This window comes from Hylobates moloch, unplaced genomic scaffold (assembly GCF_009828535.3).
Source record: "Hylobates moloch isolate HMO894 unplaced genomic scaffold, HMol_V3 SCAFFOLD_4, whole genome shotgun sequence".
Lineage (NCBI taxonomy): Eukaryota > Metazoa > Chordata > Mammalia > Primates > Hylobatidae > Hylobates > Hylobates moloch.
Genome location: NW_026652279.1, coordinates 38,119,348 through 38,144,757, shown reverse-complemented (window position 1 = coordinate 38,144,757; position 25,410 = coordinate 38,119,348). Strand labels below are relative to the sequence as shown.

The 25,410-nt window shown below is 42.5% G+C and overlaps 1 protein-coding gene and 1 long non-coding RNA gene across 3 annotated transcripts in view; one reads left to right on the top strand and one right to left on the bottom strand.

Annotated features, from left to right (window-relative positions):
* Window positions 1–3,086, bottom strand: part of HACD2 (3-hydroxyacyl-CoA dehydratase 2) — a 101,774-nt gene extending 98,688 nt beyond the window's left edge. Inside the window, exon 1 of one of the 2 annotated variants that reach the window (XM_032150002.2) lies at window positions 2,431–3,086. In XM_032150002.2, the coding sequence (XP_032005893.1) occupies window positions 2,431–2,585 (155 nt within the window). In that variant the 5' untranslated portion in view covers window positions 2,586–3,086. Of the gene's footprint in view, window positions 1–1,959; window positions 1,991–2,430 lie in introns of those variants that run through there. The other variant, XM_058437419.1, reaches the window with a different exon arrangement.
* Window positions 3,087–3,121: 35 nt separating this feature from the next.
* Window positions 3,122–24,250, top strand: LOC116466849 (uncharacterized). Its single transcript, XR_009213100.1, has 4 exons — window positions 3,122–3,359; window positions 4,634–4,728; window positions 22,135–22,256; window positions 24,158–24,250. It is a non-coding gene; the product is annotated as an uncharacterized LOC116466849 (long non-coding RNA).
* The last annotated feature ends 1,160 nt before the right edge of the window (window positions 24,251–25,410 follow it).

Here is a 25,410-nt window from a genome sequence, read left to right as displayed (position 1 = left end):
GCTCTCAAATGCCAAGCTGTAATACACTGAAATGTTGCAACACCAACAGCACCTTACCAAGAGGGCTCAGTGAAAGCATAGTGGCACCTCACCCATCTGGAGCTCATTTTTTTGGCAACTTTGCTATTGCGATCAAGGCCAAAAGGAAAGGAATAAGCTAAAATGGTCCTTGTGCCGCTAAATTAGGTGCCAAGAAAACCTAAGATGAGAAAAAAACAGTTAAAGGAAAATTTTAAACAGCCTGTGCAGTTAAAGGGTTTTTAATAATTACAGGGTGGAAAGAAGATGCTTTAAACTATCGTTATAATTGTCTCACTGGAACAATTACCCATACCTTAAAATCTATCCTTTTAAAATTAAGAATAAAGGGCTCTTGCTAAAAAAAAAAAAAAAAAAAAAAAGGTTTTTAGCCAAATTTCCCAAAATCAATGAAGAAATGAAAGCCAGATCAATACAAACCACAAAACAGGAAAGCACTTAAGCGTACAGCTGTGAATGTTATATTTTTGTTCCACTGTCCTTCTCAAAAATAAATATAATGTTTTGTTAAGTTCCATAATAAAACAAATGGACCTTTTTATTAAGGTATGTCTCCTGGAAGGATTGAGATAAATGTATAGTATCAACTAGGCAATGGGGTGTGTGTGGTCTATGCTATTTCCAAAAACTATCATATAAGGACATCAAATAAGAGTTTGTAAAAGAAGAAATTATTTAATGATGTAACTGGTACAACCATTAACAGCCTTAAAAAAAAAGCTTACTTTGCTCTCACAATCCCAATTTATCTTCCTGGTTTAAGACACCACTCCTTACCCTCCACCCCATTCTCTATGTTCATTGCTCAGGAATAGACTTCTTTCTTCTTACCAATGTACCTCAAAATCTCTCTCCAGTCCAATGCCCTCACCAGCTCTTGCTAAGACAACAAGAATTCATATATAAATATTAATACACACAGTGAGATTCCTAGATGTTCTTTTAAAAATCAATCTATGTGATCACTGATGTGATATAAAGCTTGTATCTGTACTAGTTCTTCATTGACCTGTGAGTCAAGAGAAATGATTTCTAGATCTGGAACTTCTACTACAAGTTCTATGATCTCATGCAAGTCACAACTTCTCTGAGCCTGGGTTTCAACACCTACCATTTCTAATACTAGCAATACATACATGATCCTCTCACGATATATTTTCTTTTTCGTGAAAAAAAAAAGCAAGGTGCTAAATTGTAAAAAGATTAATATATTGGTATTCGTCTTATTTTAAAAAGGGGTAGGGGGATGTATAAACATATTTGCTTGCATCAGCATCTTAAGGATACACAAAATTAACTGCCTCGAGGGAGGGGAGCTGGGTAGAAGGGAAAGGTGGGAGGAAAGATTTTCACTGTATTCCCTTATGTTTTTCATTTTTAACCCTACCGATGTTTCACCTACTTTAAAACTAAATAAAAATGGATGTTCACTATACAATTCTTTCAACTCTTCTGTATGTTTGAAATTTTTCATAATAAAATGTTAGGACTTCTTAAAAAATTACAAATGAAGATAACTTAAAAATATATAACAAATTGTCTGATCCTATGATCCTCCTCACCAAAATGACGAGATAAAGAATTGCAGAGCTGAAAGAACCTTCATCACCCAGCCCAACCCTTTAGTTTTACAGATGAAAAAACGGAGGCTAGAGAAATAAGATGATTTATCCAAAGTCACACAGCTAATTAGTGGCAGAGCTTGAACTAAAAACCCGCCGGGATAAGGGATGGACTGAAATGAGGGAGACAGAAGATGGGTAAAACCGTTTCGAGGGTCTATTCTCCCCCTTCCCAGTAACTCTGCCTTCTACTCCCCAGTTTCTTCCCCACACCAACCCATCCTAAAAAGTCTAAACTCATCTAAAGCCCAGCTCTGCTCCTGTCGCTGGCCAAAAACTTTGAACGCTTTCCCAATACCTTTCGGATTAAAGCGCAGCCCAGATTTTGAAAACAGCCGCCCAAATGAATGGTCACTCTGCAGCCACAGCTCCTCCACTCTTCATGCTGGCGCCGTTCACCATCCGAGCCCGGCCGCCCAGGATGGGCTCCGCGCCGCAGGTCGTCCCGCCGCCGCCCCCGGCCCCGCACCTGTGGCCAGCCCCACCTTTCCTCCCGCGGCCCTCGCGAGCCAGCGCCCGGCAGCAGTCCCCGCGCCCTAATGCCTGGGAACTTGGCTCGACCCCCAGCGCAGGAGGGAGCTCGCGGGCAACCACCGGGGCCGATTCAGCGCTCGGCCGCCCTCAGCGCCCAGGTGCGGGGTCCCGGGCACCGCCCGCCGGGGATGCACTGCCTGCGGCGGGCCGCACCGATCCTATCCGCTCCGCCGCTGGCCGCAGCGCTCCCTCCCCGGCCGCGCTGGCTCCCCGCCTCCCCGAGCCCCAGCCTCACCCGGCTGTCATCACCACATTGTAGATGACCAGGTACGCCGTGGCCAGGGGCCCCGGGCCCTTCTTCTTCCGCGTGCCGCTGGCGTCCCCGGCCCCGGCCCTGCCACCGCCGCCCCCATTCCCCTTCGCCGCTGCAGTCGCCGCCGCTGCCGCCATGTCAATTGCCCGAAGCCCGCTCTCCCAGCGCGAGCGCCTCGGGCCGGACTAAGCGAGGCGAGGGGGCGGAGGGAGGGACGAGGGGGAGGCGGGGCCAGGGCCGCGGGGCGGAGCCGGGACAGGGTCCACGGCAGCCGCCATCTTGGCTGAGGGCAAAGACGCTCCTGGCGCTCCTGTCCTTCGGCTTGCCTCAGTTGCCACTGCCATCTTGGATCAGGGTAATTCCCGCCTCTTGGGCGCTCCCGGTTACAACCTCGGCGCCATCTTGGGTTAGTTCAATGTGGCCACCCTCGCCAGGCCCGCTGCTTCTGCCAGCTGGATGTTGCGTCGTCTCTCGCTATTCGCCCTCCTATAATCACTGCTTCCATGTTGAATCAAAACAATTATGCTTTCGTTCTCCCTTCTTCAACGGCCCTATCTTCACAGCTAAACACTATCGCTCCGGTATCCTGCCATCTTGGATCAGGGCGGTTGACGGTGGATTCACTTCCCATCAGCCCTTGAGGCTGCAGGGACCAGCCCTTTGCTAGGTGCGCTTTGCTTCCTAACCCGTAGCCGGGTTGGAGATTCCACCTCCGAAGTTTTCTTTCTGACTTTTGATTTTACATTCCTAGTACAGTGGAGAAGCCCAGGCGGCCTAGAATCCAGTGTCGTCCGTGAGTGCTGGGCAGGTGTTCAAGTGCATCTTCCAGCCTGAGACCGCGTGGACTCGCTCATCGTGAGGGCGAGAGGAGGATAAGCCCATTGGGCTGTCGGCTGAGAGTGAGGTGCGGGGTAAGGGAGTAGATTTATAGCTATAGTGACTAAAAATAAAAGGATGTTGGCTTAGGTGGAAAACCTGTGCTTTGGGAAGCTGGAGCAGCTTGTGGGCGTTGCTTCGACCAGCTCACCCCACTTTCCATTCATTGCTTTGTTTCAGGAGGTTATTTGTAAACGTCCCCTGCAATTTTTTACACACCCAAGCAGCTCCTTAAATGTATTACTGTATATGTGGTAGTATAAAATATTTGTGGGTTCATTCCCAGCAAGTGTTTATGGAGCGTCCACAAAGTTGCCCTGGAGTTCATGGCACTAAGTGAAAGAGACAAAGTCATCAGTCTCCCAGGGATTATATGCAGCGGCCCCCAACCTTTTCGTCACCAGGGACCGGTTTCGTGGTGGGGGGTGTATGATGGTTTCAGGATGATTCAAAGGCGTTACATTTATCATTAGATTCTCATAAGGAGCACACAACTTAGATCCCTCCAATGCGCAGTTCACAATAGGGTCCCCGCTCCTATGAGAATCTGATGCCACCGCTGATCTGAGGGAGGCGGAGCTCAGTAGGTAATGCTCCCTTGCTTGCTGCTCACCTCCTGCTGTGCCTCCTGGTTCCTAACAGGCCAGGGACTGGTTCTATCCGCAGCCTGGGGCTTAAGGACCCCTGAGGGAACCAGACGAAAATGCTCGTATTAGTTGGTGAAAAGTGGTATCAGGAAGTTATTACAATAATCCAGCCATGGTGATAGTGGTGTGGGCCAGAGTGGTGGAGATCGAGGTGATGAAAACAACAATGAATTCTGTGCGTATTTTAGAAGTAGAAGCATAAGATTTATGGATATATTAGTTTTGGAGTGTGAGGTCAAAGGCGTTTTGAGCAACTTGTAAGAAACCATTTTTAAGGCGGAAGTCAGGAATTTTGGTTTTTATATGTTGAATTTGAAATCCTTATTAAACATCCAAGTGGAGAGGCTGGATAGACAATTAGATTTAGACTCTGAGGTTCGGGAAGGAAGTCCAATGAGCTAGAGATATAAATTTGAGAATTGTCAACCTAAAATAATAAAAAAGGTAAGAATCTAGTTTAAAGGAAGTTTATTCAAGCATAAAGGTTGAAGATGGCTACCTGGGAGCATAGATTCAAGTTACCCTAAATATACACTCTGATTAGCAGCAGTTACGAGTGGGTTTTTAAAGGAAAAAGAGGCAGTTTCTAAGTTGTTTACTAAGAATTTACATTAAAATTACATTAGCTATTGATTGGCTATAAACTATTCTTTGTATCACAGATTCCAGGAACATGAAGATAATGGGTGAGGCTGCTAGTCAGGAGCAAAATGTCTAAACAATTGCCCCCAGGCAAACTCTTGTCTCTCTGGACCTGGTAAGTTTTTGCATACCTCACGTGGCTCAGACAGCTCAGAGCTGTTTGAGCTATTATCTTTTCTCAGAGTTCTGGGGGTGGTGGTGGTATTTAAATCTATGACACTGTAATCACCCAATACATTCATCCTGCCCACTGCACAGACAAAATCTTCATAGAGACCATGGCATTGCAATAAAGAATTTAATTGACATGAGATTGATCCTGGAGATGGAGTTGTTACTCAAAATCTCCCCCAAAATTCAGAGGGTAGGGTCTTTCCAGAATAGTTTGGCTAAGATCTGAGAGCTATAGTCAAAACAAAACAAAACAAAACAGACAAAACGAAACACCCACCCCCCCCACACACACACAAACACAAACAGTTTGGCAGGCAGGAGGTTGGAGGAACGGGTGCTGCTGATTGGTTGGGAATGCAATTATAGGGGTGTGGAAAATGGTCCTCCTGCACTGAGCCTGCTTCTGGGTGGAGGCCACAGGACTGGTTGAGCCAAGAGTCAAAGGTCCCAGTGGGGTCGTCAGCCATCCGAAATCAGAAGCCTGAAAGGTTATTTCAAAAGGCCAATCTTAGGTTCTACAATAGTGAACTGGGGAAGCTGCAAATCTAGTGACCTCTGGAATAGTGGCTGGTAATCATTTAACTTAACGAAGCCTATGTCTTAGCAGAATTCAAGCTCCTCTTATCCTTCTAACCTGGTGGCTTTTCATTAGTTTTACAAAAGTGATTTAGTTTTGGGGAGGGGCTATTATCACTTAAACTGTAAACTAAGTTTCTCCCAAAGTTAGCTTGGTCCAAGCCCAGGAATGAACAAGGGCAGTTTTGGAGGTTAAAGATGAGAAAGGAAAACCCCAGATTCATTGAGCCAAAGGGAAAAGTCAAGCTGGGAACTGGGTCACACAAACCTGCCTCCCATTTGGTTCTTAAATAAGATAGCTACAAAGATAAAAGCTATATACTTCCCTCACATTTTGCCCACAAGGAAATTCCTTTTAGGCCCAAAGATCTTTACTCTAAAACAGTTCTGTTGAATTTCAACCTGGCAATGTAAGTTGATATCTTCACAGGTATGGGACATAGGACAGAACTCAAAGTCTTCCCTCTCCTCACCTGAGACAAATGCATATCTGATTGCTTCCTCTGCCCTATTGTCTACGTTATCTTATGTAAAAATACAGATTAACTGAGCCAGACTAAGGCATGAATATTTCCTCCACTCCCCACTCACATGAAACTTGTGTATTCGAAAGGATGCAACTGTTTTATCTTTTTATCTACTGACACAATTTAAAAATACTTCTTGGCTGGGTGGGGTGGCTCATGCCTGTAATCCCAGCACTTTGGGAGGCCAGGCAGGCAGATCACAAGGTCAGGAGTTTGAGACCAGCCTGGCCAGTATGGTGAAACCCCATCTTTACTAAAAATGCAAAAATTAGCTGGACGTGGTGGCATGTGCCTGTAGTCCCAGCTACTTGGGAGACTGAGGCAAGAGAATCACTTGGAGTTGGAGGTTGCAGTGAGCCGAGATTGCACCGCTGCACTCCAGCCTGGTGACAGAGCGAGACTCCATCTCAAAAAAAAAAAAAAAAATTTCTCTTCCCCCAGTATCCACCCTTTCCCCTTTAAGTACTGAAGCCCTCAAAATCATCTTTGTAGATAGGCATATACCTGCCTCCCTGGCATGCATCCTTTACTATGGTAAATAAACCTCCTAAAATGATTGAGACTTGCCTTGATCATGTTCTTTGATTTACAAAGTCAAAATGGGGGCTGGTTGGATTAGATCTATTTCAGTCACAATTTTCTCACTGTTAGAATTTTTGCAAAAGCAGTTTCAAGACCTCAAGAGATGAAATGGGAGGTATAAATTGACAATTGTCAGGGTCCCATCCTTTCCCGCCGTTGCAGGTTGTTTAGAAATTCTGTTGCCTTGTTTTCCTGAAAATTTTTTTTTTTTTTGGAGACGAAGTCTTGCTCTTGTCCCCCAGACTGGAGTGTGATGGCACAATCTTGGCTCACTGCAACCTCCACCTCCTGGGTTCAAGCAATTCTCCTGCCTCAGCCTTCCAAGTAGCTGGGATTACAGGCGCTTGCCCCCACGTCCGGCTAATTTTTGTATGTATAGTAGAGACGGGATTTCACCATGTTGGCCAGGCTGGTTTCGAACTCCTGACATCAGGTGATCCACCCGCCTCAGCCTCCCAAAGTGCTGGGATTATAGGCATGAACCACCACACCCGACCTTCCTGAATTTTTTTAAGAGCAAGTTGGTGAGCCCAAATTGCACACTGTGATCAGAGGGCAAAAAAATTTCTTTGCAAAAGAAATAAAGAAGTGAACTGTTTTACAAAACCAAATAATCATTCATCTAAAAACTTCTTTCATTCATTTGACTGATTTTTTTTTTCAATATAATCTACTTAATGGGAAAGTAGGAGGAGGCAGGAATGCATAAAGTTCTGTTCAGTTGGAAATCAGTTTAAAACTCAATGTGTCTTCTTGCAGTCACTTAGGCCCAACTCCAGTCTGTTCTTTATAGCAGTGATCTCCAACCTTTCTGGCACCAGGGACTGGTTTCATGGAAGAGAGTTTTTCCATGGACTGGGGAGGGAATGGTTTCAGGATGAAACTGTTTCACTTCAGATCAGCAGGCATTAGATGGAGCATGCAACCTAGATCCCTTGCATGCACAGTTCACGATAGGGTTCGTGTTCCTATGAGAATCTAATGCCGCTGTTGGTCTGGCAGGAGGTGGAGCTCGGGTGGTAACGCTCACTTGCCTGCTGCTCACCTCCTGCTGTGTGGCCGGGTTCCTAACAGGCCATGGACCTGTACCAGTCCATGGCCCAGAGTTTGGGGACCCCTGCTCTACAGTACAGCCAGAGTGATCTTTTCCACGTACAACCTTGTTCGGGTCTACTACCTTCCTCTACCCCACCTCCAAAGATATTTAAATGGCTTTTGATGACGCTTAGGATAAAGCATAAAATATTTAATGTGGTATACAAAAATCTGCATAGATTAGACCCTACCTGCCTCCTCAGTCTCACCGTGCCCCTAGTCATACTGGCTTCATCTTAGGTCTTCCGTCGAGCAGTACTCCTTTTTTGCCTCAGGGAATTTGCACATGCTATTCCAATCATACCTTCCCAACAGTCCCCCAAAGTCTTAACTCATTCCAGCATTAACTCAAAAGTCCAAGTTCAAAGTCTGATCTGAGACAAGGCAAGTCCCTTTCACCTACAAGCCTGTAAAATCAAAAATAAGTTAGTTACTTCCAAGATACAATGGAGGTACAGGCATTGGGTAAATGTTCCCATTCCACATGGGAGAAATTGGCCAAAACAAAGGGGCCACAGGCCCTATGCAAGTCTGAAACCTGGTTGGGCAGTCATTAAATATTAAACCTCTTAAATAATCTCCTTTGACTCCATGTCTCACATCCAGTGCATGCTAATTCAAGAGGTGAGCTCTTATGGCTTTGGGCAGCTCTGCCCCTGTGGCTCTGCAGGGTACAGCCCCAAAGGCTGCTTTCATGGGCTGGAGTTGAGTGCCTGCAGCTTTTCCAGGTCCAGGGTGCAAGCTGTTGGTGGATCTACCATTCTGGGGTCTGGAGGACAGTGGCCCTATTCTCAGATCCACTAGGTGGTGCCCCAGTGGGGACTCTGTGTGGATGATCCCACCCCACATTTCCCTTTTGCACTGCACTAGTAGAGGTTCTCCATGAGGGCTCCGCCCATGCAGCAGACTTCTGACTGGACATCCAGTCATTTCCATACATGCTCTGAAATCTAGGCATAGGTTTCTAAATGTCAACTCTCGGCTTCTGCACACTTGCAGGCCCAACACCACATAAAAGCTGCCAGGGCTTGGGGCTTGCACCCTCTGAAGCAATGGTCCAAGCTGTATCTTGGCCCCTTTTAGCCATGAGCTGGAGTGGCTGGGACACAGGGCACCATATCTTGAAGCTGCACACAGCAGTAGAGCCCTGGGCCTGCCTAGCCCAGGAAACCATTTTTCCCTCCTAGGCCTCTAGGTCTGTGATGGGAGGGGCTGTCCTGAAGATCTCTGAAATTCCCTGGAGACATTTTTCCCCATTGTCTCAGCTATTAACATTCAGCTCCTTGTTAATTGTGCAAATTCCTGCAGCTGGCTCGAATTTCTCCCTGGAAAATGGGTCTTTGTTTTCTACTGCATGGTCAGGCTGCAAATTTCCAAACTTTTATGCTCTGCTTCCCTTTTAAACATAAGTTCCAATTTCAGATCATCTCCTTGTGAATGCATGTGACCGTTTGCTTTCAGAAAAAGCCATGTGATATCTTGAATGCTTTGGTGCTTAGAAGTTTCTTCTACCAGATACCCTAAATAATCTGTCTCAAGTTTAAAGTTCCACAGATCTCTAGGGCAGGGGCAAAATGCTGTCAGTCTCTTTGCTAAAGCATAGCAAGAGTGACCTTTGCTCCAGTTCCCAATAAGTTCTTCGTCTCCATCTAAGACCACCTCAGCCTGGACTTCATTGTCCATATCACTATCAGCATTTTGGTCAAAATCATTCAACAATTCTCCAGGAAGTTCCAAACTTTCCCACATCTTCATGTCTTCTTCTGAGCCCTCCAAAGTGGGGTGACCTCTGCCTGTTACCCAGTTCCACACTTGCTTCAACATACTCAGGTATCTTTATAGCAGTGCCCCACTTCCAGTACCAATCTTCTGTATTAGTCCATTTTCACACTTCGATAAAGAACTACCTGAGACTGGGTAATTTATAAAGAAAAGATGTTTAATTGACTCACAGTTCTGCATGGCTTTGGAGGCCTCAGGAAATTTACAATCATGGTTGATACAATTAGGCTGTGTTTCCACCCACATCTCATCTTGAATTATAGTTCCCATAATCCCCATGTGTTGTAGGAGGGACCCAGTGGGAGGTAATTGAATCGTGGATGTGGTTACCTCTATGCTGTTCTTGTGATAGTGAGTGAGACTCACAAGCTCTGATGGTTTTATAAGCATCTGGCACTTCCCCTGCTTGCATTTGTCTCTCCTGCTGCCATGTGAAGAAGGATATGTTGGCTTCCCTTTCCACCATGATTGTAAGTTTCCTGAGGCCTCCCCAGCCATACAGAACTGTGTCAATTAAACTTCTTCCCTTTATAAATTACCTAGTCTCAGATATTTCTTCATAGCAGTGTGAGAAGGGACTGATACAATGGTGGACAGCAAAGGAGAAGCAAGCACCTTCTCCACAAGGCAGCAGGAGAGAGAGAGAGCAGAGAAGGAACTGCCAAACACTTATAAACATCAGACCTCGTGAGAACTCACTGTCACTAGAACAGCATGAGGGAGACCATCCCCATGATCCAGTCACCTCCCACCAGTCCCTCCCTCAACACGTGATGATTACAATTTGAGATGAGATTTGGGTGGTGACACACAGCTAAACCGTATCACTCCTTTTTTGCATTTATAATTTTTAAAATATCACTAATTCTTCCCCCTCTACTCACTGGAATGTGTACATCTTGCTTCTCTTCTTTTATTGGTTACCATAGAAATTACAGCATGGATCATTAACTCATTGAAGTCTAATATTAATCAGTATCTTTATCATCTTTCTAAACAATACAGAAACCTTTCAAATCTGTCTGGTCATTTTTAATAATCCCTTGTTCCTTGCCTATATGAATTTTTATGAATATATAATACCATGTATCTGTCATGGCACATTGTACGTAATAGTTTCACTGCCCTAAAAATCTGTGCTTTACCTATTCATCCCAAACCAGCCTCCTCCCACACCCATAGTAACCATTGATTTTTTACTGTCTCTACAGTGTTGCTTTTTCCAGAATGTCATATAGTTGGAATTACACAGGATGTTGCCTTTCCATTGTTTTTTTTGTTGTTGTTGTTTTTTCACTTAGCAACATGCACTTAAGGTTTGTCTGTGTCTTTTCATGGCTTGACAGCTCATTTCTTTTAATCACTGAATAATATCCCGTTGTCTGGATATACCTTCTTTTTTTTTTAACCTATTCACCAATTGAAGGACATCTTGGTTGCTTCCAAATTTTGGCACTTATGGATAAAGTTCCTATGAACATTCATGTGCAGGTTTTTATGTGGACATAAATTATGTTTTTTATTTCATCCTTTATTTTCTTAAATATTTTATACAGGCTTATTTTTATTTTCCCTATATGATAATTCCAATATTTGAAGTTTCTGGGGGACTAAATCATTTTTTTGTTGTTGTTTTTGTTCACTGACTCATGGTGGCTTAATCTCCCTGTAGTTTTTTATTGTAAGTTTATTTTATTGAATTTAAATCAATGGAAATTCCAAGGGCTTACATTTGGGATGCTTTCCTTCAGAAGGACTTTTATATACCTCTGCTAAAAGCCAGATGGCATCTGGACCACTTTAGTGCGCCCTTCAAAGATCCTGGAGCTTCAGCTTCCTCATGTTGCCATGGCTCCAGGTTTAGCTTCTCATTCTCAGAACTGGTGTTGGCATTTGCAACATAGTGAAAACTCCCATATCTAATTTTTTAAAAAATAGAAATTAATACAGAAGAATATGACTTCAAAGGTATAGAATTTTAAAACTATCAATATCACCAACCATAAATGAGAAGATTCTTACATTTGACTATATTAAAATAAAGAACTTTTGTTTGCCAAAAGATAGCATGAAATAAGCAAAAAAGCAAGGTACAGAGTACAAGATATTTGCCACATGTATAATTGATAAAGAATAGCCTCCAGGATATATGAAAACTCTTTCAAATCAATGATAGACAATCACATTGAAAAAAAATGAGCAAAGACTTGAACAGAAGAAAATATAAATGGTCAATAAACATGCAAATATGCTCAGTCTCATTATTAATTAGGGAAATGCAAGTATAACCACAGTGAGATACCATTAACTATCCTCTAGATTGGCTAAAATTCAACAGTTTGATAACACCAATTGTTGGCAAGGATGTGATGTGGCAGAAACTCTTCAGACTGCTGTTGGTTAATTGGTGTGTTCAGTTTGGGAAACAATTTGGCATTATCTAGTAAAGTTGAAGATACATATATCCCGTGATGGTATTCTACTGCCAGGCTGATGACCTTAAAGATCTCCTAGGATACATGCATCAGAATATTCAAAGCAGCGTTGTTCATCATACCCCACACTGAATACAACACAACGTCTATCCACAGTAAAATAAATAAATACATCATGGTACATTCCTGTGATGGGATACTTTACGGCAATGCAAATGAACAAATTGCAGTTCTACTCAACAACATGGATGAATCTCATAAATAAAATATTGAATGACAGAAGACACAAAAGAATATATACAGTATGATCCATTCATCTAAAGTTCAAAATGAGGCCAAATGAAATGATGTTGTTTAGGGATACAGACACAGGTGGTAAAACTGTATAGAAAAGCCAAGAAAATGATTATCACAAAAGTCAGGACAGTGGATACCTCTGATAAAGAGAGAGGAGTTTATGACCAAGAGGGGACAAATAGCGGGGCCTGGGAGAGGGTATGAGGAGGGGTTCTGGGAGTAGGAAATGTTTTATTTCCTCAACGTTGGTATGGTTCTGTAGATTTTCCTTTCATGATGATTCATCAACATGTATATTTATGTTTATGTCAGTTATATTTCATAATTGTTTTAAAGGAATGATCAGCACAAGGAGAGGTAGAGGTATGACATCCAGGACAAGTGCACAGGTAGCTTCACCATTGTTGGTGATGTTCTTAACTTAGGTGTGGATTCATGTGTGTTCATTTCATTTTTATGCTCATAACTTACATATACTTTAAATGTTACATACATCTTATATGTTAAATACGCATAAGCAATTTATAATAAATTAAAAGCAGAGAGGAATCCTGATAGTGGGAAATAGGATGGTTTGCACCAGGATTGTCATCTAGGAAGCTATCGTATAGTTAATCTGGACATAATAAGAATGTTAGAGACTGGAGTCACTGCCATCTCTTTCAGAGAAGCCCTATTGACAGACAGGGATCATATTTTCTACCATATTATTCTCATTCCCCTGACTATATACATAGATGCTAAGACTACAAAGCAAAACCATGAAATGTTTATCACAAAAGTCAGGATAGTGGATACTTCTGAACTGGAGGTGGGCATCCCTCTTTCTTATCTTTTTGTCTTCATAGAAAAGGCACAAAAAGATGTATGTACTAACCAAATTTCCAGGTTCCCAAACAATGGAGACTAACTCTTGGTTAGTTAGAGAGAAAATGAATTTATTGAAAGGACATTGGATAGCTCACAAAATTGTTGGAAAAGCTGAAGAATGAGGCTTGGAACTTGGAAAGGAGCCATGGGAAATTAGGCAGCCAGAAATAGAGACCAAATCAATACACAGGAAGTATCTGGTTAGTATCCAACTGCGTCTGTCATTGGCACAACCACCATTGGACATTGGACAGTACCCTTATTGCTTCCTCTTCCACCTCTGGAAAGATTCTAAGTGCCATTTGCTTCTTTCTGTTACTCTAGAATCAAGGTCTTAGGTAGGAGTGTCTGATTGGAAGGTCTTGTGCCCAAATTCTAGAGTCAAGGGATCTGAGAAAGGCGCTATTTGTCCATACTTAAGCTTCTTTATTGGAATTTTTTCCAAATAGGAAGTGTGTTTAGATACTAGGAGGCCAAAAATGAAAAACTGCTATCACGGGGAATATTAGAAATAAACATATCTGGCCTCTGCCTATTCACAGCGAGGAGAAAAGATTAATAGGATCAGTTAAGATCTGTGAAATTCACAGGGCCATGCTTTTACTTGGAGACAAGGGATTCTGCATAGTCACTGAACTGAAAGGCAGCCAGGCTTTCTCTTCCTTCTGCTTTGCAGTGCACCACTCTTTCACTTTTCTAGTTTTTCTGCCTGTGATTGGCAGTGGGAACTGAGGTGGAATTCTGATCAGTCCTGCCAGGCCAGGAAACTATCTTCAATTCAGGAAGGTGAGATGTGACCCTGTTGCCATCCCCAAACTGGCCAGCATCAGAGAACTCTTCAAGGGTATGTTTTTGGGTGCCTGACCAACCATGAAGACAACTGACATTTGGGCCGGGCATGGTGTAATCCCAGCACTTTGGGAGGCTGAGGTAGGAGGATCACATGAGCTCAGAAGTTTGAGGCCAGCCTGGGCAACATAGTAAGACATTGTCTCTACAAAATATAAAAATATTAGCTGAATATAGTGGTGCATGTCTATAGTCCCAGCTACTTGAGAGGCTGAGGCAGGAGGATGGCTTGAGCTGGGGAGATTGAAGTTGCAGTGGGTGGTGATAGCACCACAGCACTCCAACCTGGGCAGGCAACAGAGCAAGATCCCATCTCAAAAAAAAAAAAGACAGCTGACATTTGGATTCTTGTTTGGCTGGTGATCTAGTTTTTCTATCACGCAAAACCCTGGAGGAAAAGAGGGACGGGTGATAGGATTCAGACTCTAAATTCCACCTTAAACTTCCAGTTAGCGGTCCCTTAGACTGGCTGGTGATACAACCTAATATGAAATGGCTATATCAGGTTCATCTCTTTGAGAATCTGAACTTGGAAGAACTGAACCCTCAGCAGATGTGGGGAGAGAAGAGACACATATGAGAGGCTGTGTGATAGTTGCCTTAGTATTTGATGATTTTCTGCGATCAGCTGCAGGCCATAGTCTCCCTATAAATAGTTAATGAACACGCTAATGAAGTTCAGTCACATTTATGAATAAATGCTGATTAAAACAATGAGATAGATGTCTTCTTCTTCTTTTTTTTTTTTTTTTTTTTGCTTATTCAAAATGTCAGTAACACTGTTGGCAGGGATATAAGAACAGTTGCGTTCTTACACTTTGCTATTGAAAGTATAGATTGATAGACTTTCTGGAAGACAGCTTGGAAATACATAAATACATACCGAAACTTTAAAATTGTGCGTGTCCTTTGACCCAACAATTAACACTTCTTGGAACTTTTTCATTTTTATCTGTTTTAAAGATAGGATCTTGCTCTATTTCCCAGGCTGGCTTCAAACTCCTGGGCTCAAGTGATTCTCTCACCTCAGCCTTCCGATAACTGGGACTACAGGCACACGCCACAGCACCCAGCCATTGGAATTTATCCTAAAGAAAGAATTTAGCATGTGAAAAAAGATTTAGTTATAAAAGTTCATTCATCACAATGCTATTTACAATAAGGATATTTCCAAACTGTTGGAAACAATCTAAATGTCCAGCAGTATAGACTGACTAAATTATGATGGAAGCTTAAAATAGTATATTCAGCCATTAAAAATGGTTTTGCAGAAACTTACTTTTAAATGAGGCTTCTGAGTCAGAAACAAAAACAATTAATCATTCATAGCAAAAGCAGCTGCCCAAGCAACATCCTGTGTTGGTTTCCAAGGGTCGTCGTGAGGGCGAGATGGTACCTGCACATGCAGTGGGGTGCATTACAGGAGAGGAACCCTGTAAAAATTAGGAAACTCTGATCTTATATATAACTGCCAGAGACCTGCCCATCATCCCCTCCAGAGAGAGAGAAACCTCAGTTTCCTCTGGAATGTAAGCAAGTCTTGTCCAGGAAGGGAGGAAGAAGAGATCTTTATCTTTACTATCCTGGACTATCTCCAGGGAGGGAAACATGTCTACGCTTTGCTATCCTGAGATGTCTCCTTATATAAGTATTCGTGAGTTGTTTGCAATTGCCTTTGATCAGAGGACCTGAGCCATGCAGACAAGTGAGATGTTCAGGGTAAATCTTCTAACATTAATTGTATGTGAAGGGCATAAGAGTGTTTATGAAACTGTCAAATTTTTTTCTCAGTTTGAAAAAGTTTTTATTTTTTATTTCCTATTTTTTAGAGACAGGGTCTTTCTCTGTTGCCCAGGTTAGAGTACAGTGGCATGATCACAGCTCACTGCAGCCTTGAACTCCTGGGCTCAAGCCTCAGCCTCTCAAAGTGCTGGGATTATAGGCATGAGCCACTATGCCTGGTTTTGAAAAAGTTTTTAGAGAAAGTTTGGGAAAATAATATTTCATAGATGTATTTGACATGGACATTGTTTAGAATATGCTAAGTAAAAAAGTGGATTATACATGGCATGTACTAAGACCCCATTGTTTAACAATTAGGTGTAGGTATTTGTCTATGGAGGAAAAAATCTGGAAGGGAGTATACCAATATATTAATAATGTTTATTTTTGGGTGAGAGACAGCATCATTTTTTTAAAAATGTTCTTTCTGTTTATATGTGTTTTGCTTTTTCTCCAATGAATATAGTAGTTTTTGTGATTAAAATTTCTCTTTCTTTCTTTTCTTTTTCTTTTTTTTTTTTGACAGGATCTCACTCTGTTGCCCAGGCTGGAGTACAGTGGTGCAATCATAGGTCACTGCAGCCTTGAACTCCCAGGCTAAAGCAATCCTTCTGCCTCAGCCTCCCGAGTAGCTGGGACTACAGGTGCATACCACCACATCTGGCTAATTTTTATGTTTTTTGTAGAGACAGAGTCACCGTATGTTGCCCAGCTGGTCTTGAACTCCTGGGCTCAAGTGATCCTCCTTCCTTGGCCTCCCAAAGTGCTGAGATTACAGGCGTGAGCCACTGCACCTGGCCTTAAATTTTTTCTTTGTATCAGAAACTATAATTCCTCTTTTTCTTTCTGTCTTCTATTGAGGGTGGATATCAGTAATATGGGTTTTTTGTTTTTTGTTTTTTATTTTTGCTAGTTTAGCTAAATCTTGGATAAACTTAAACTTCCCTATATGAGGGAAGAGAAAAGGGTAAGAGGAAAATAACAATACTAAGAGAGAGGATGGAGGCCAGGCAAGGTGGCTCACACTTGTAGTCTCAGCACTTTGGGAGGCTGAGATGGGTGGGCTGCTTGAGCCCAAGAATTCGAGATTAGGCTAGGCAACATGGTGAAACCCCATCTTTACAAAAAATACAAAAATTCGCCAGGTGTGGTGGTGGGCGCCTGTAGTATCAGCTGCTCAGGGGACTGAGGTAGGAGGATAGCTTGAGCCCAGGAAGTCGAGGCTGCAGTGAGCCTTGAGTGGGCCACTGTACTCCACTGCACCAGACAAAACCAGAGAGAGCATGAGGGAAAAGTAAAAACAGGGAAACTTGGGAGAAGAGGCAGGTCTTGCGGGGGTTTGAAGTGAAATGCTGATTGATATAAACTCCTTTATCCACATCCCTTACAAAGTCAGTAAATTCTTTTATGTTTTTGTATGAGTGGAATTTTTAGTGGGAAGCTCAGAGAAAAGGAAGAGGAGACAATAGTAATATAGGTTGCATTTTGGGTGTTGTATAGGAGCTTCAAACGAATGTGCTTAGCTATATTTAGATTAAATGATCACCTGGAATAGTGGTTCTCAAACTCTTCAAAGTTATTGAAGATCCTAAAGAAGTTTTTCTAATGTGGCTTATAACTATGTATTATTTACCATATTAGAAATTGGAACTAAGAAATTTAAAATCGTAAGAAAATATAAATCCTCAGAATGATGACATCATTACAAATCGGGTAGACTCTGAAAAACTCCCTTCTACATTTGTTGGTGAAAGAGGGTGAAAAAGACAAATAACAAGTTAGCATTATTATTAAAATAGTGTCGACTTCATGTTCTCCCTGAAATGGTCTTGGAGTTCCAAACCACACTTTGAGAACCACTGACCTAGAAAATTAATATTTTGTGAGGTAGGATATTGACTTCTACTTCTGCCCCATTTTCTCTTTTCTCTCTAGTGTTCTGTTGTTTGTATATTGGACCTCTTCTAATTCTTTTATCTTTTCTCTTCTGTTGTTCACTGTTGTTTTCTTGTTTTTCTTCCCCTCCCCCCACTCCTCCTCCTTCTTCTTATTTTTTCTTCTTCCTTTTTCTTTCTTCTTCCTCTTCTCCCTCCTCCTCCTCCCCTTCCTAATCTTCCTCTTCCTGCTTCCCCTCCTCCTCCTCCTCCTCCTCGTCCTCCTCCTCTTCCTTTTTTTCTGAGACAGGGTCTTACTGTGTCACCCAGGCTGGAGCGCAGTGGTACGACCACAGTTCACTGCAACCTTGACCTCCGGGGCTCAAGTGATCCTCCTACTTCAGCCTCCCAAGTGATTGGAACTACAGGCACACACCACCACACCTGGCTAATTTTTTTTAAATTTTTTGTAGAGGTGGTGTTTCATTATGTTACCCAGGCTGTTCTTGAAATCTTGGGCTCAATTGATCCGCCTGCCTTGGTCTCCCAAAGTGCTGGGATTACAGGTGTCAGCCACTGTGTCTGGCCTCTTTTTTTATTTCTTCCTGGGAGATTTCTATAATTATGTTTTCCAACCTAATTCTTTGAATGCTTCTTTAATTTTTCATTTTTATTTTTTGTATATAGCATCCTGTTTGGTTTTGGGTATAATATTTTCTTAAATTTCTTTGAGGATGTGAATTATTGTTTTCCTCTCCTCCCTATATGATCTCTGTTTCTTCCAAGTTATTTTTAATGTTTGTTGTCCTCTTTGTCTTTTGTGTTAGAAAATTTTCCTCAACTATCTGATGTTATTTAATTGTTTGCCTGTATTTAAGAGTGAAGCACTAAAAACTGAAACTCTGTGACTAGCTGGGGCCTGTTTACTGTGGGCCTTGCTGTAGAATGCTCACAGTCATTAGAATGACCTTAGCACTATCTGACAAATCCATGATAATGCAGAATTCAGTTGGATGTCATTTAATGTCCATAGGGGTGTGACCCTACCATAAAGAAGGACATGAAAACATTTTGGGATTCTACCAACTCCAAAAAGGTTTTAACAGACTGTGATGGTTAATATTGAGTGTCAACTTGATTAGATTGAAGGATGCAAAGTATTGTTCCTGGGTGTGTCTGTGAGGGTGTTACCAAAGGAGATTAACATTTGAGTCAGTGGACTGGGAGAGGCAGACCCACCCTCAATCAGCTGCCAGCACCATCTAATCAGCTGCCAGGGTGGCTAGGATAAAAGCAGGAGGAGGAAAGTGGAAGGACTAGACTGGTTTAGTCTTCTGGCCTCCATCTTTCTCCTGTACTGGATGCTTCCTGCCCTCGAACATCAGACTCCAAGGTCTTCAGCTTTTGGACTCTTGGACTTACACCAGTGGTTTGCCAGGGGCCGTTGGGCCTTTGGCCACAGACTGAAGGCTGCACTGTTGGCTTCCCTACTTTTGAGGTTTTGGGACTCGGACTGGCTTCCTGGCACCTCAGCTTGCAGAAGGCCTATTGTGGGACTACACCTTGTGATTATGTGAGCCAATACTCCCTAATAAACTCCCTTTCATATACACATTTATCCTATTAGTCCTGTCCCTCTAGAGAACCCTGACTAACACACAGACTTAAATAAGAATCCTGAGGATCCAATGGAATGACCATAAGTATCTTTACAGGTAGTTGGAAAACATTACATATCTAAGGAGAATTGAAAAAATATAAAACCAAGTAGTGATGAAAGATGTTAGCTGCAATCTTTTTTTTGAGGCAGGTTTTCACTCTGTCACTCAGGCTGGATGCAGTGGCACGATCGTGGCTCACTGCAGCGTCAGCCTCCTGGGCTCAGATAATTCTCCCACCTTAGCCTCCCGAGTAGCTGAGACTACAGGCACACACTACCACACACAGCAGATTTTTTGTATTTTTATTAGAGACAGGGTTTCACCATGTTGCCCAGGCTGGTCTTGAACTCCTAGGTTCAAATGATTCACCCATCTTGGCCTCTCAGTACTGGGATTACTGTGCCTGTCCTAGCTACAATCTTATTTGGGGTTGCAAACTCCAGGAATAAAGGAGTATTTAGGACTGAAACTCAAGGACTGGATTTTAGAGTCCAAAATGTAGTAACTACAGAAAGGAACTCAGCTTGGCAATCAGAGTCACAAGAAATATTTCCAGGGTGTCTTATAATTCCAAGTGTCATGCTCAGCTGAAGTCTTTGGTCAGAGTAAACTCAGCCAGCTGAGAAGATGATGTTCCCTAAGTGGAAAGGTAATGTTTCTTCAAATAAACAACTTTCTTTAACTTCATGAAATTTAGAATTTAGAAAAGTTACAAAGTAAACATATGGTATTAAATGTTAGTTAAAATCCTTATTTTTGGTACTTCTTTTTATTCTTTTTTTAGAGATGGGGTCTTGCTCTGTCCTGTCAAGGAGCAGGTGTCCCTGAGAACCCAAACATTCCAGAGAGTATCTGAGAACCTACCTGGGAAAAAAGTCCCATAACACACACAATAGGCAAAGGGCCAGAAAATTAGTTTAAAAGCAGCATAGGGATGGGAGGCAGCATGGGTCTCTAAAGCTGTCCTGCTACTGTCCGGGAGTACCTCCTATATAAGTCCAAATAAACTCATCTACTTGCCAAACTGGACTTGTCTGAGTCATTTTTTGGTCTCTTGGCTCCCTCCCAGCTTGGGGGAAGGTTTTTCTATATAATTCCAGGTTTTTCTCATTACAGGCATGATAATGCATGCCTGTAGTCCTGAGCTACTTGGGAGGCTGAGGCAGGAGGATTACTTGAGTCCAGGAGTTTGAGGCTGCAGTGAGCTATGATAGCACCACTGTATTCCAGCCTGGATGGTACCTTGCTCAAAAAAAAAAAAAAAAAAGGCATATTAAAGAAACAGATTAGCCTGTGATTCCAATTTAACATATAAATTGTGTAACTGACTTAGATTTTGGATTCAAGATTTAACTCTTACTAAATTTATAACAGTATTGGACCATTTAAGAGAAATTAAGTCCTATTGTATTTATAAATTTAATTATTATGAGACATTTTACTTGAGAAGTTATTTGTAGGAGATTTTCTTGGGAAGTTTTGTTATAAGCCAATTGAAGAATTTAAAATGAAAATGAAATTATTATACACTGGTAATAATTTTCATTTGTTTGTTTGTTTGTTTTGAGACAGGGTCTCACTCTGTCACCCAGGCTGGAATGCAGTGAGGCCATATCGGCTCACTACAACCTCTGCCTCATGGGTTTAAGAGATTCTCCTGCCTCAGCTTCCCGAGTAGCTGGGATTATAGGCACGCACCACCATACCTGGCTAATTTTTTTGTTTTTTGTAGAGACGGAGTTTCACCATGTTAGCCAGGCTGGTCTTGAACTCCTGACCTCAAGTGATCTGCCCACCTTAGCCTCTGAAAGTGCTGGGATTACAGATGTGCACCACTGCACCCAGCCACGTTTGTTTGTTTTTTGAGACAGTCTCACTCTGTTGCCCAGGTTGGAGTGCAGTGGCACAAACATAGCTCACTGCACTCCTGGCCTTAAGCAATCCTCCCACCTCAGCCTCCCAAGTAGCTAGGATTACAGGTGTTTATTACATTCATGAACATGATTTAAAAAAGATTAAGGGAATTAATTAATTAGATGCTAAAAGTCCCCTTTAAAGTTAATATTGCATTTTGGTAGATTTTATAAGTCTACCAAATCAGATCTGGAAATCGAATTTAAAAGTTTAAGGAAGAACTAGGTTTTAAAATTTGCAATAGGCAAAATATGAATTAAAAAGAACAAAATGGTCTCTGAATAATTTTTCTGTGTGCAAAAATTGCCATTAAATGCATAAAGTACCCACACTGACAATTTGATAAGAATTGGACATTTTTATTGAGAAATTCCCACGTGACAGTATATGTGGGTCATTTCTCTGGATTGTCCAGTTTCCAAGAACAGTCCTTCGGTCCCTTGCCTGTGCGGGAATAACCTGCAGCAGGGCTGGCTTCATGGGCCGGCATCCCATGCAGTCTCACAGGGCCCTGCCCTTAGAAGGACCTCACGCTTGTTCTACTGCTGTGCTCAAAAAAAAAAAAAAAAAAAAGGCATATTAGAGAAACAGATTAGCCTGTGATTCCAATTTAACATATAAATTGTGTAACTGACTTAGATTTGGGATTCAAGATTTAACTCTTACTAAATTTATAACAGTATTGGACCATTTAAGAGAAATTTTGCCATCTTGAAAATTTTGTCTTAAACAAGGAGCCCTACATTTTTATTTTGCACTGGGCCCTGCAAATTCTGTAGCCAGTCTTGCCCTGTAGTCAGAATTCTGGCAGCCAAGCAGTGGGAGAGGGCTGGAGTTTCAAAGGTCAGTGTGCAGACTCTCCCCAGTCCCTGAGTTTTCTCAGTTGCCTCCCTCTCACCCGCCAAGTTGTGCCTGTTGTCCACCAGTCCATGGTCTCCCCAGTCCAACTTTAAAAGATCCACTTTCCTGCCAGGGTTGGGGGGAGGGACTGTCAGCTGGCCATATGGGCTAGAGGAGGAGGAGATGAGGGGGATAGCTAGTTCCCCTGCTTTTGCTAATTCTGTGGTAGGAATTACCTTGCCTTTTTCATTTGTGTTTTTGAGACAGGGTCTCATTCTGTTGCCCAGGCTGGAGTGCAGTGGCATGATCATAGCTCACTGAAGGCTTAAACTCCTGGACTCAAGCGATCCTCCCACCTCAGCCTCCCGAGTAGCTAGGATTACAGGTATGCACCACCACACCCAGCTTGAATCACCTTGTTTTTGAGGCTTTCTCCCCTGCGGACACTTGCAGAATGGTAAAAGTTGAAACTTAAAATTAATTACCAATTAGCCTATTCCAAAATGTTGCTGACATCTCAACTCTAATATATCTCCTTTCTCATTCTTTGCCCTTATGGGTTTATGCCTTTTGTTCCTTTATTAAGGTTTTGGGAGAAACAGGAGAAAATGCAGGTGTTCAATCTGCCAGGCATGACAAGTAGTCTCAATTTAGCTTCCATAGAAACAACTACTCTTCTCCTTAGTACTCAATTTTTGTTGCTTTATGTAATACTTAATCAAATGATATAATTACAATGACAAGTACAACTGGCATAAATAAGTTTAAGAACAAACCCATTTTGGCCGGACGTGGTGGCTCATGCCTGTAATCCCAGCACTTTGGGAGGCCGAGGCTGGCGGATCACGAGGTCAGGAGATCGAGACCATCCTGGCTAACACAGTGAAACCCCGTCTCTACTAAAAATGCAAAAAAATTAGCCGGGCGTGGTGGCGGGCGCCTGTAGTCCCAGCTACTCGGGAGGCTAAGGCAGGAGAATGGTGTGAACCTGGGAGGTGGAGCTTGCAGTGAGCCAAGATTGCGCCACTGCACTCCAGCCTGGGCGACAGAGCGAGACTCTGTCTCAAAAAAAAAAAAAAGAACAAACCCATTTTGACTCTTGGTAAATATGCACCTCAGCTAGTGGGGACAGAAGTATGTGGGCATTAGTCATTTTACAGAAGGAATGAGAGTTGTGGTTAAGTTGGGCAAGTTGAATTAAATGGAGATTAGTCAACTGAGTGTCTATTTTAAATAAATGAATATAAGGCATTCATTAAGAGGGTGCATTATTGAAAGTCTAAATGATTTGGCTTCTTGGACAACCAATTTAACTTCAAAGAAGCTAATCTGTCTTTTTTTTTTCTTTAGAAAAAAATGGAGTTTCATTCTTTTTGCCCAGGCTGGAGTGTAGTGGCGTGATCACAGCTCACTGCAGCCTGAATCTCCCAGGCCCAAGCGATCCTCCCTCTTCAGCCTCCCAAGAAGCTGGGACTACAGACACATACCATGACACCCGGCTAATTAAAACACAATTTAGCCGGGCGCGGTGGCTCACGCTTGTAATCCCAGCACTTTGGGAGGCCGAGGCGGGCGGATCACGAGGTCAGGAGATCGAGACCACGGTGAAACCCCGTCTCTACTAAAAATACAAAAAAATTAGCCGGGCGTGGTGGCGGGCGCCTGTAGTCCCAGCTACTCGGAGAGGCTGAGGCAGGAGAATGGCGTGAACCCGGGAGGCGGAGCTTGCAGTGAGCCGAGATTGAGCCACTGCACTCCAGCCTGGGTGACAGAGCGAGACTCCGTCTCAAAAAAAAAAAATAAAAAATAAAAATAAAACACAATTTATTTTTGTTTTTATTTTTTTTTTTTAGAGCCAGGGTCTCCCTATGTTTCCCAGGCTGGTCTTCAAGGCTCAAGGAATATTCCTGCTTTGTCCTCCCAAAGTGCTGAGATTACAGTTGTGAACCACCGTGCCCGGCCTAATCAGTCTTTTAAAAATCCTTAAGCAAACAAATGCCTTTCTGGATCAGAGTCTTTTCTGCACTTTGACATGGGTAGTATCGAAGAGTCCAGAGTAACCTCCTGACTCGTGGCCTCTGCTCTGTCCTAACTCCCAACAATCCCTGCCTCTGCCTTGATCTCCTAGTGGACTTTTGAGCTGTTTTGACCTCATAGACCTTGGCTTGCATGTATAAGTCATACCTTGTGAGGCTCCCTTTCATAGGTACCTGGCTGTCCAGCCTCTAGCCTTTGGGGAATTCAGGGCAGACTGACTTGTCTTTCTATTGGCTTCCTCCTATGCAGGATGTTAACTTCAGTTTCTCTGCTCTACGTCAGTTATCCATTCTTTGTTTTCCATCTTCCAGAATGCTGACATTTTCCATCTGTCATCACCCGTATTTGTCTTTATATTTGAAGAGTTTACCTCTCTTTTTTTTGTTATTTTTTATTATTATACTTTAGGTTTTAGGATACATGTGCACAATGTGCAGGCTTGTTACATATGTATCCATGTGCCATGTTGATTTCCTGCACCCATTAACTCGTCATTTAGCATTAGGTATATCTCCTAATGCTGTCCCTCCCCCCTCCCCCAACCCCACAACAGTCCCCGGAGTGTGATGTTCCCCTTCCTGAGTCCATGAGTTCTCATTGTTCAATTCCCACCTATGAGTGAGAACATGCAGTGTTTGGTTTTTTTGTCCTTGCGATAGTTTACTGAGAATGATGTTTTCCAATTTCATCTATGTCCCTACAAAGGACATGAACTCATCATTTTTTATGGCTGCATAGGATTCTATGGTGTATATGTGCCACATTTTCTTAATCCAGTCTATCGTTGTTGGACATTTGGGTTGGTTCCAAGTCTTTGCTATTGTGAATAGTGCCGCAATAAACATACGTGTGCATGTGTCTTTATAGCAGCATGATTTATAGTCCTTTGGGTATATACCCAGTAATGGGATGACTGGGTCAAATGGTATTTCTAGTTCTAGATCCCTGAGGAATCACCACATTGACTTCCACAATGGTTGAACTAGTTTACAGTCCCACCAACAGTGTAAAAGTGTTCCTATTTCTCCACATCCTCTCCAGCACCTGTTGTTTCCTGATTTTTTAATGATGGCCATTCTAACTGGTGTGAGATGGTATCTCACTGTGGTTATGATTTGCATTTCTCTGATGGCCAGTGATGATGAGCATTTCTTCATGTGTTTTTTGGCTGCATAAATGTCTTCTTTTGAGAAGTGTCTGTTCATGTCCTTTGCCCACTTTTTGATGGGGTTGTTTGTTTTTTTCTTGTAAATTTGTCTGAGTTCATTGTAGATTCTGGATATTAGCCCTTTGTCAGATGAGTAGGTTGCAAAAATTTTCTCCCATTCTGTAGGTTGCCTGTTCACTCTGATGGTAGTTTCTTTTGCTGTGCAGAAGCTCTTTAGTTTAATGAGATCCCATTTGTCAATTTTGGCTTTTGTTGCCATTGCTTTTGGTGTTTTAGACATGAAGTCCTTGCCCACGCCTATGTCCTGAATGGTATTGCCTAGGTTTTCTTGTAG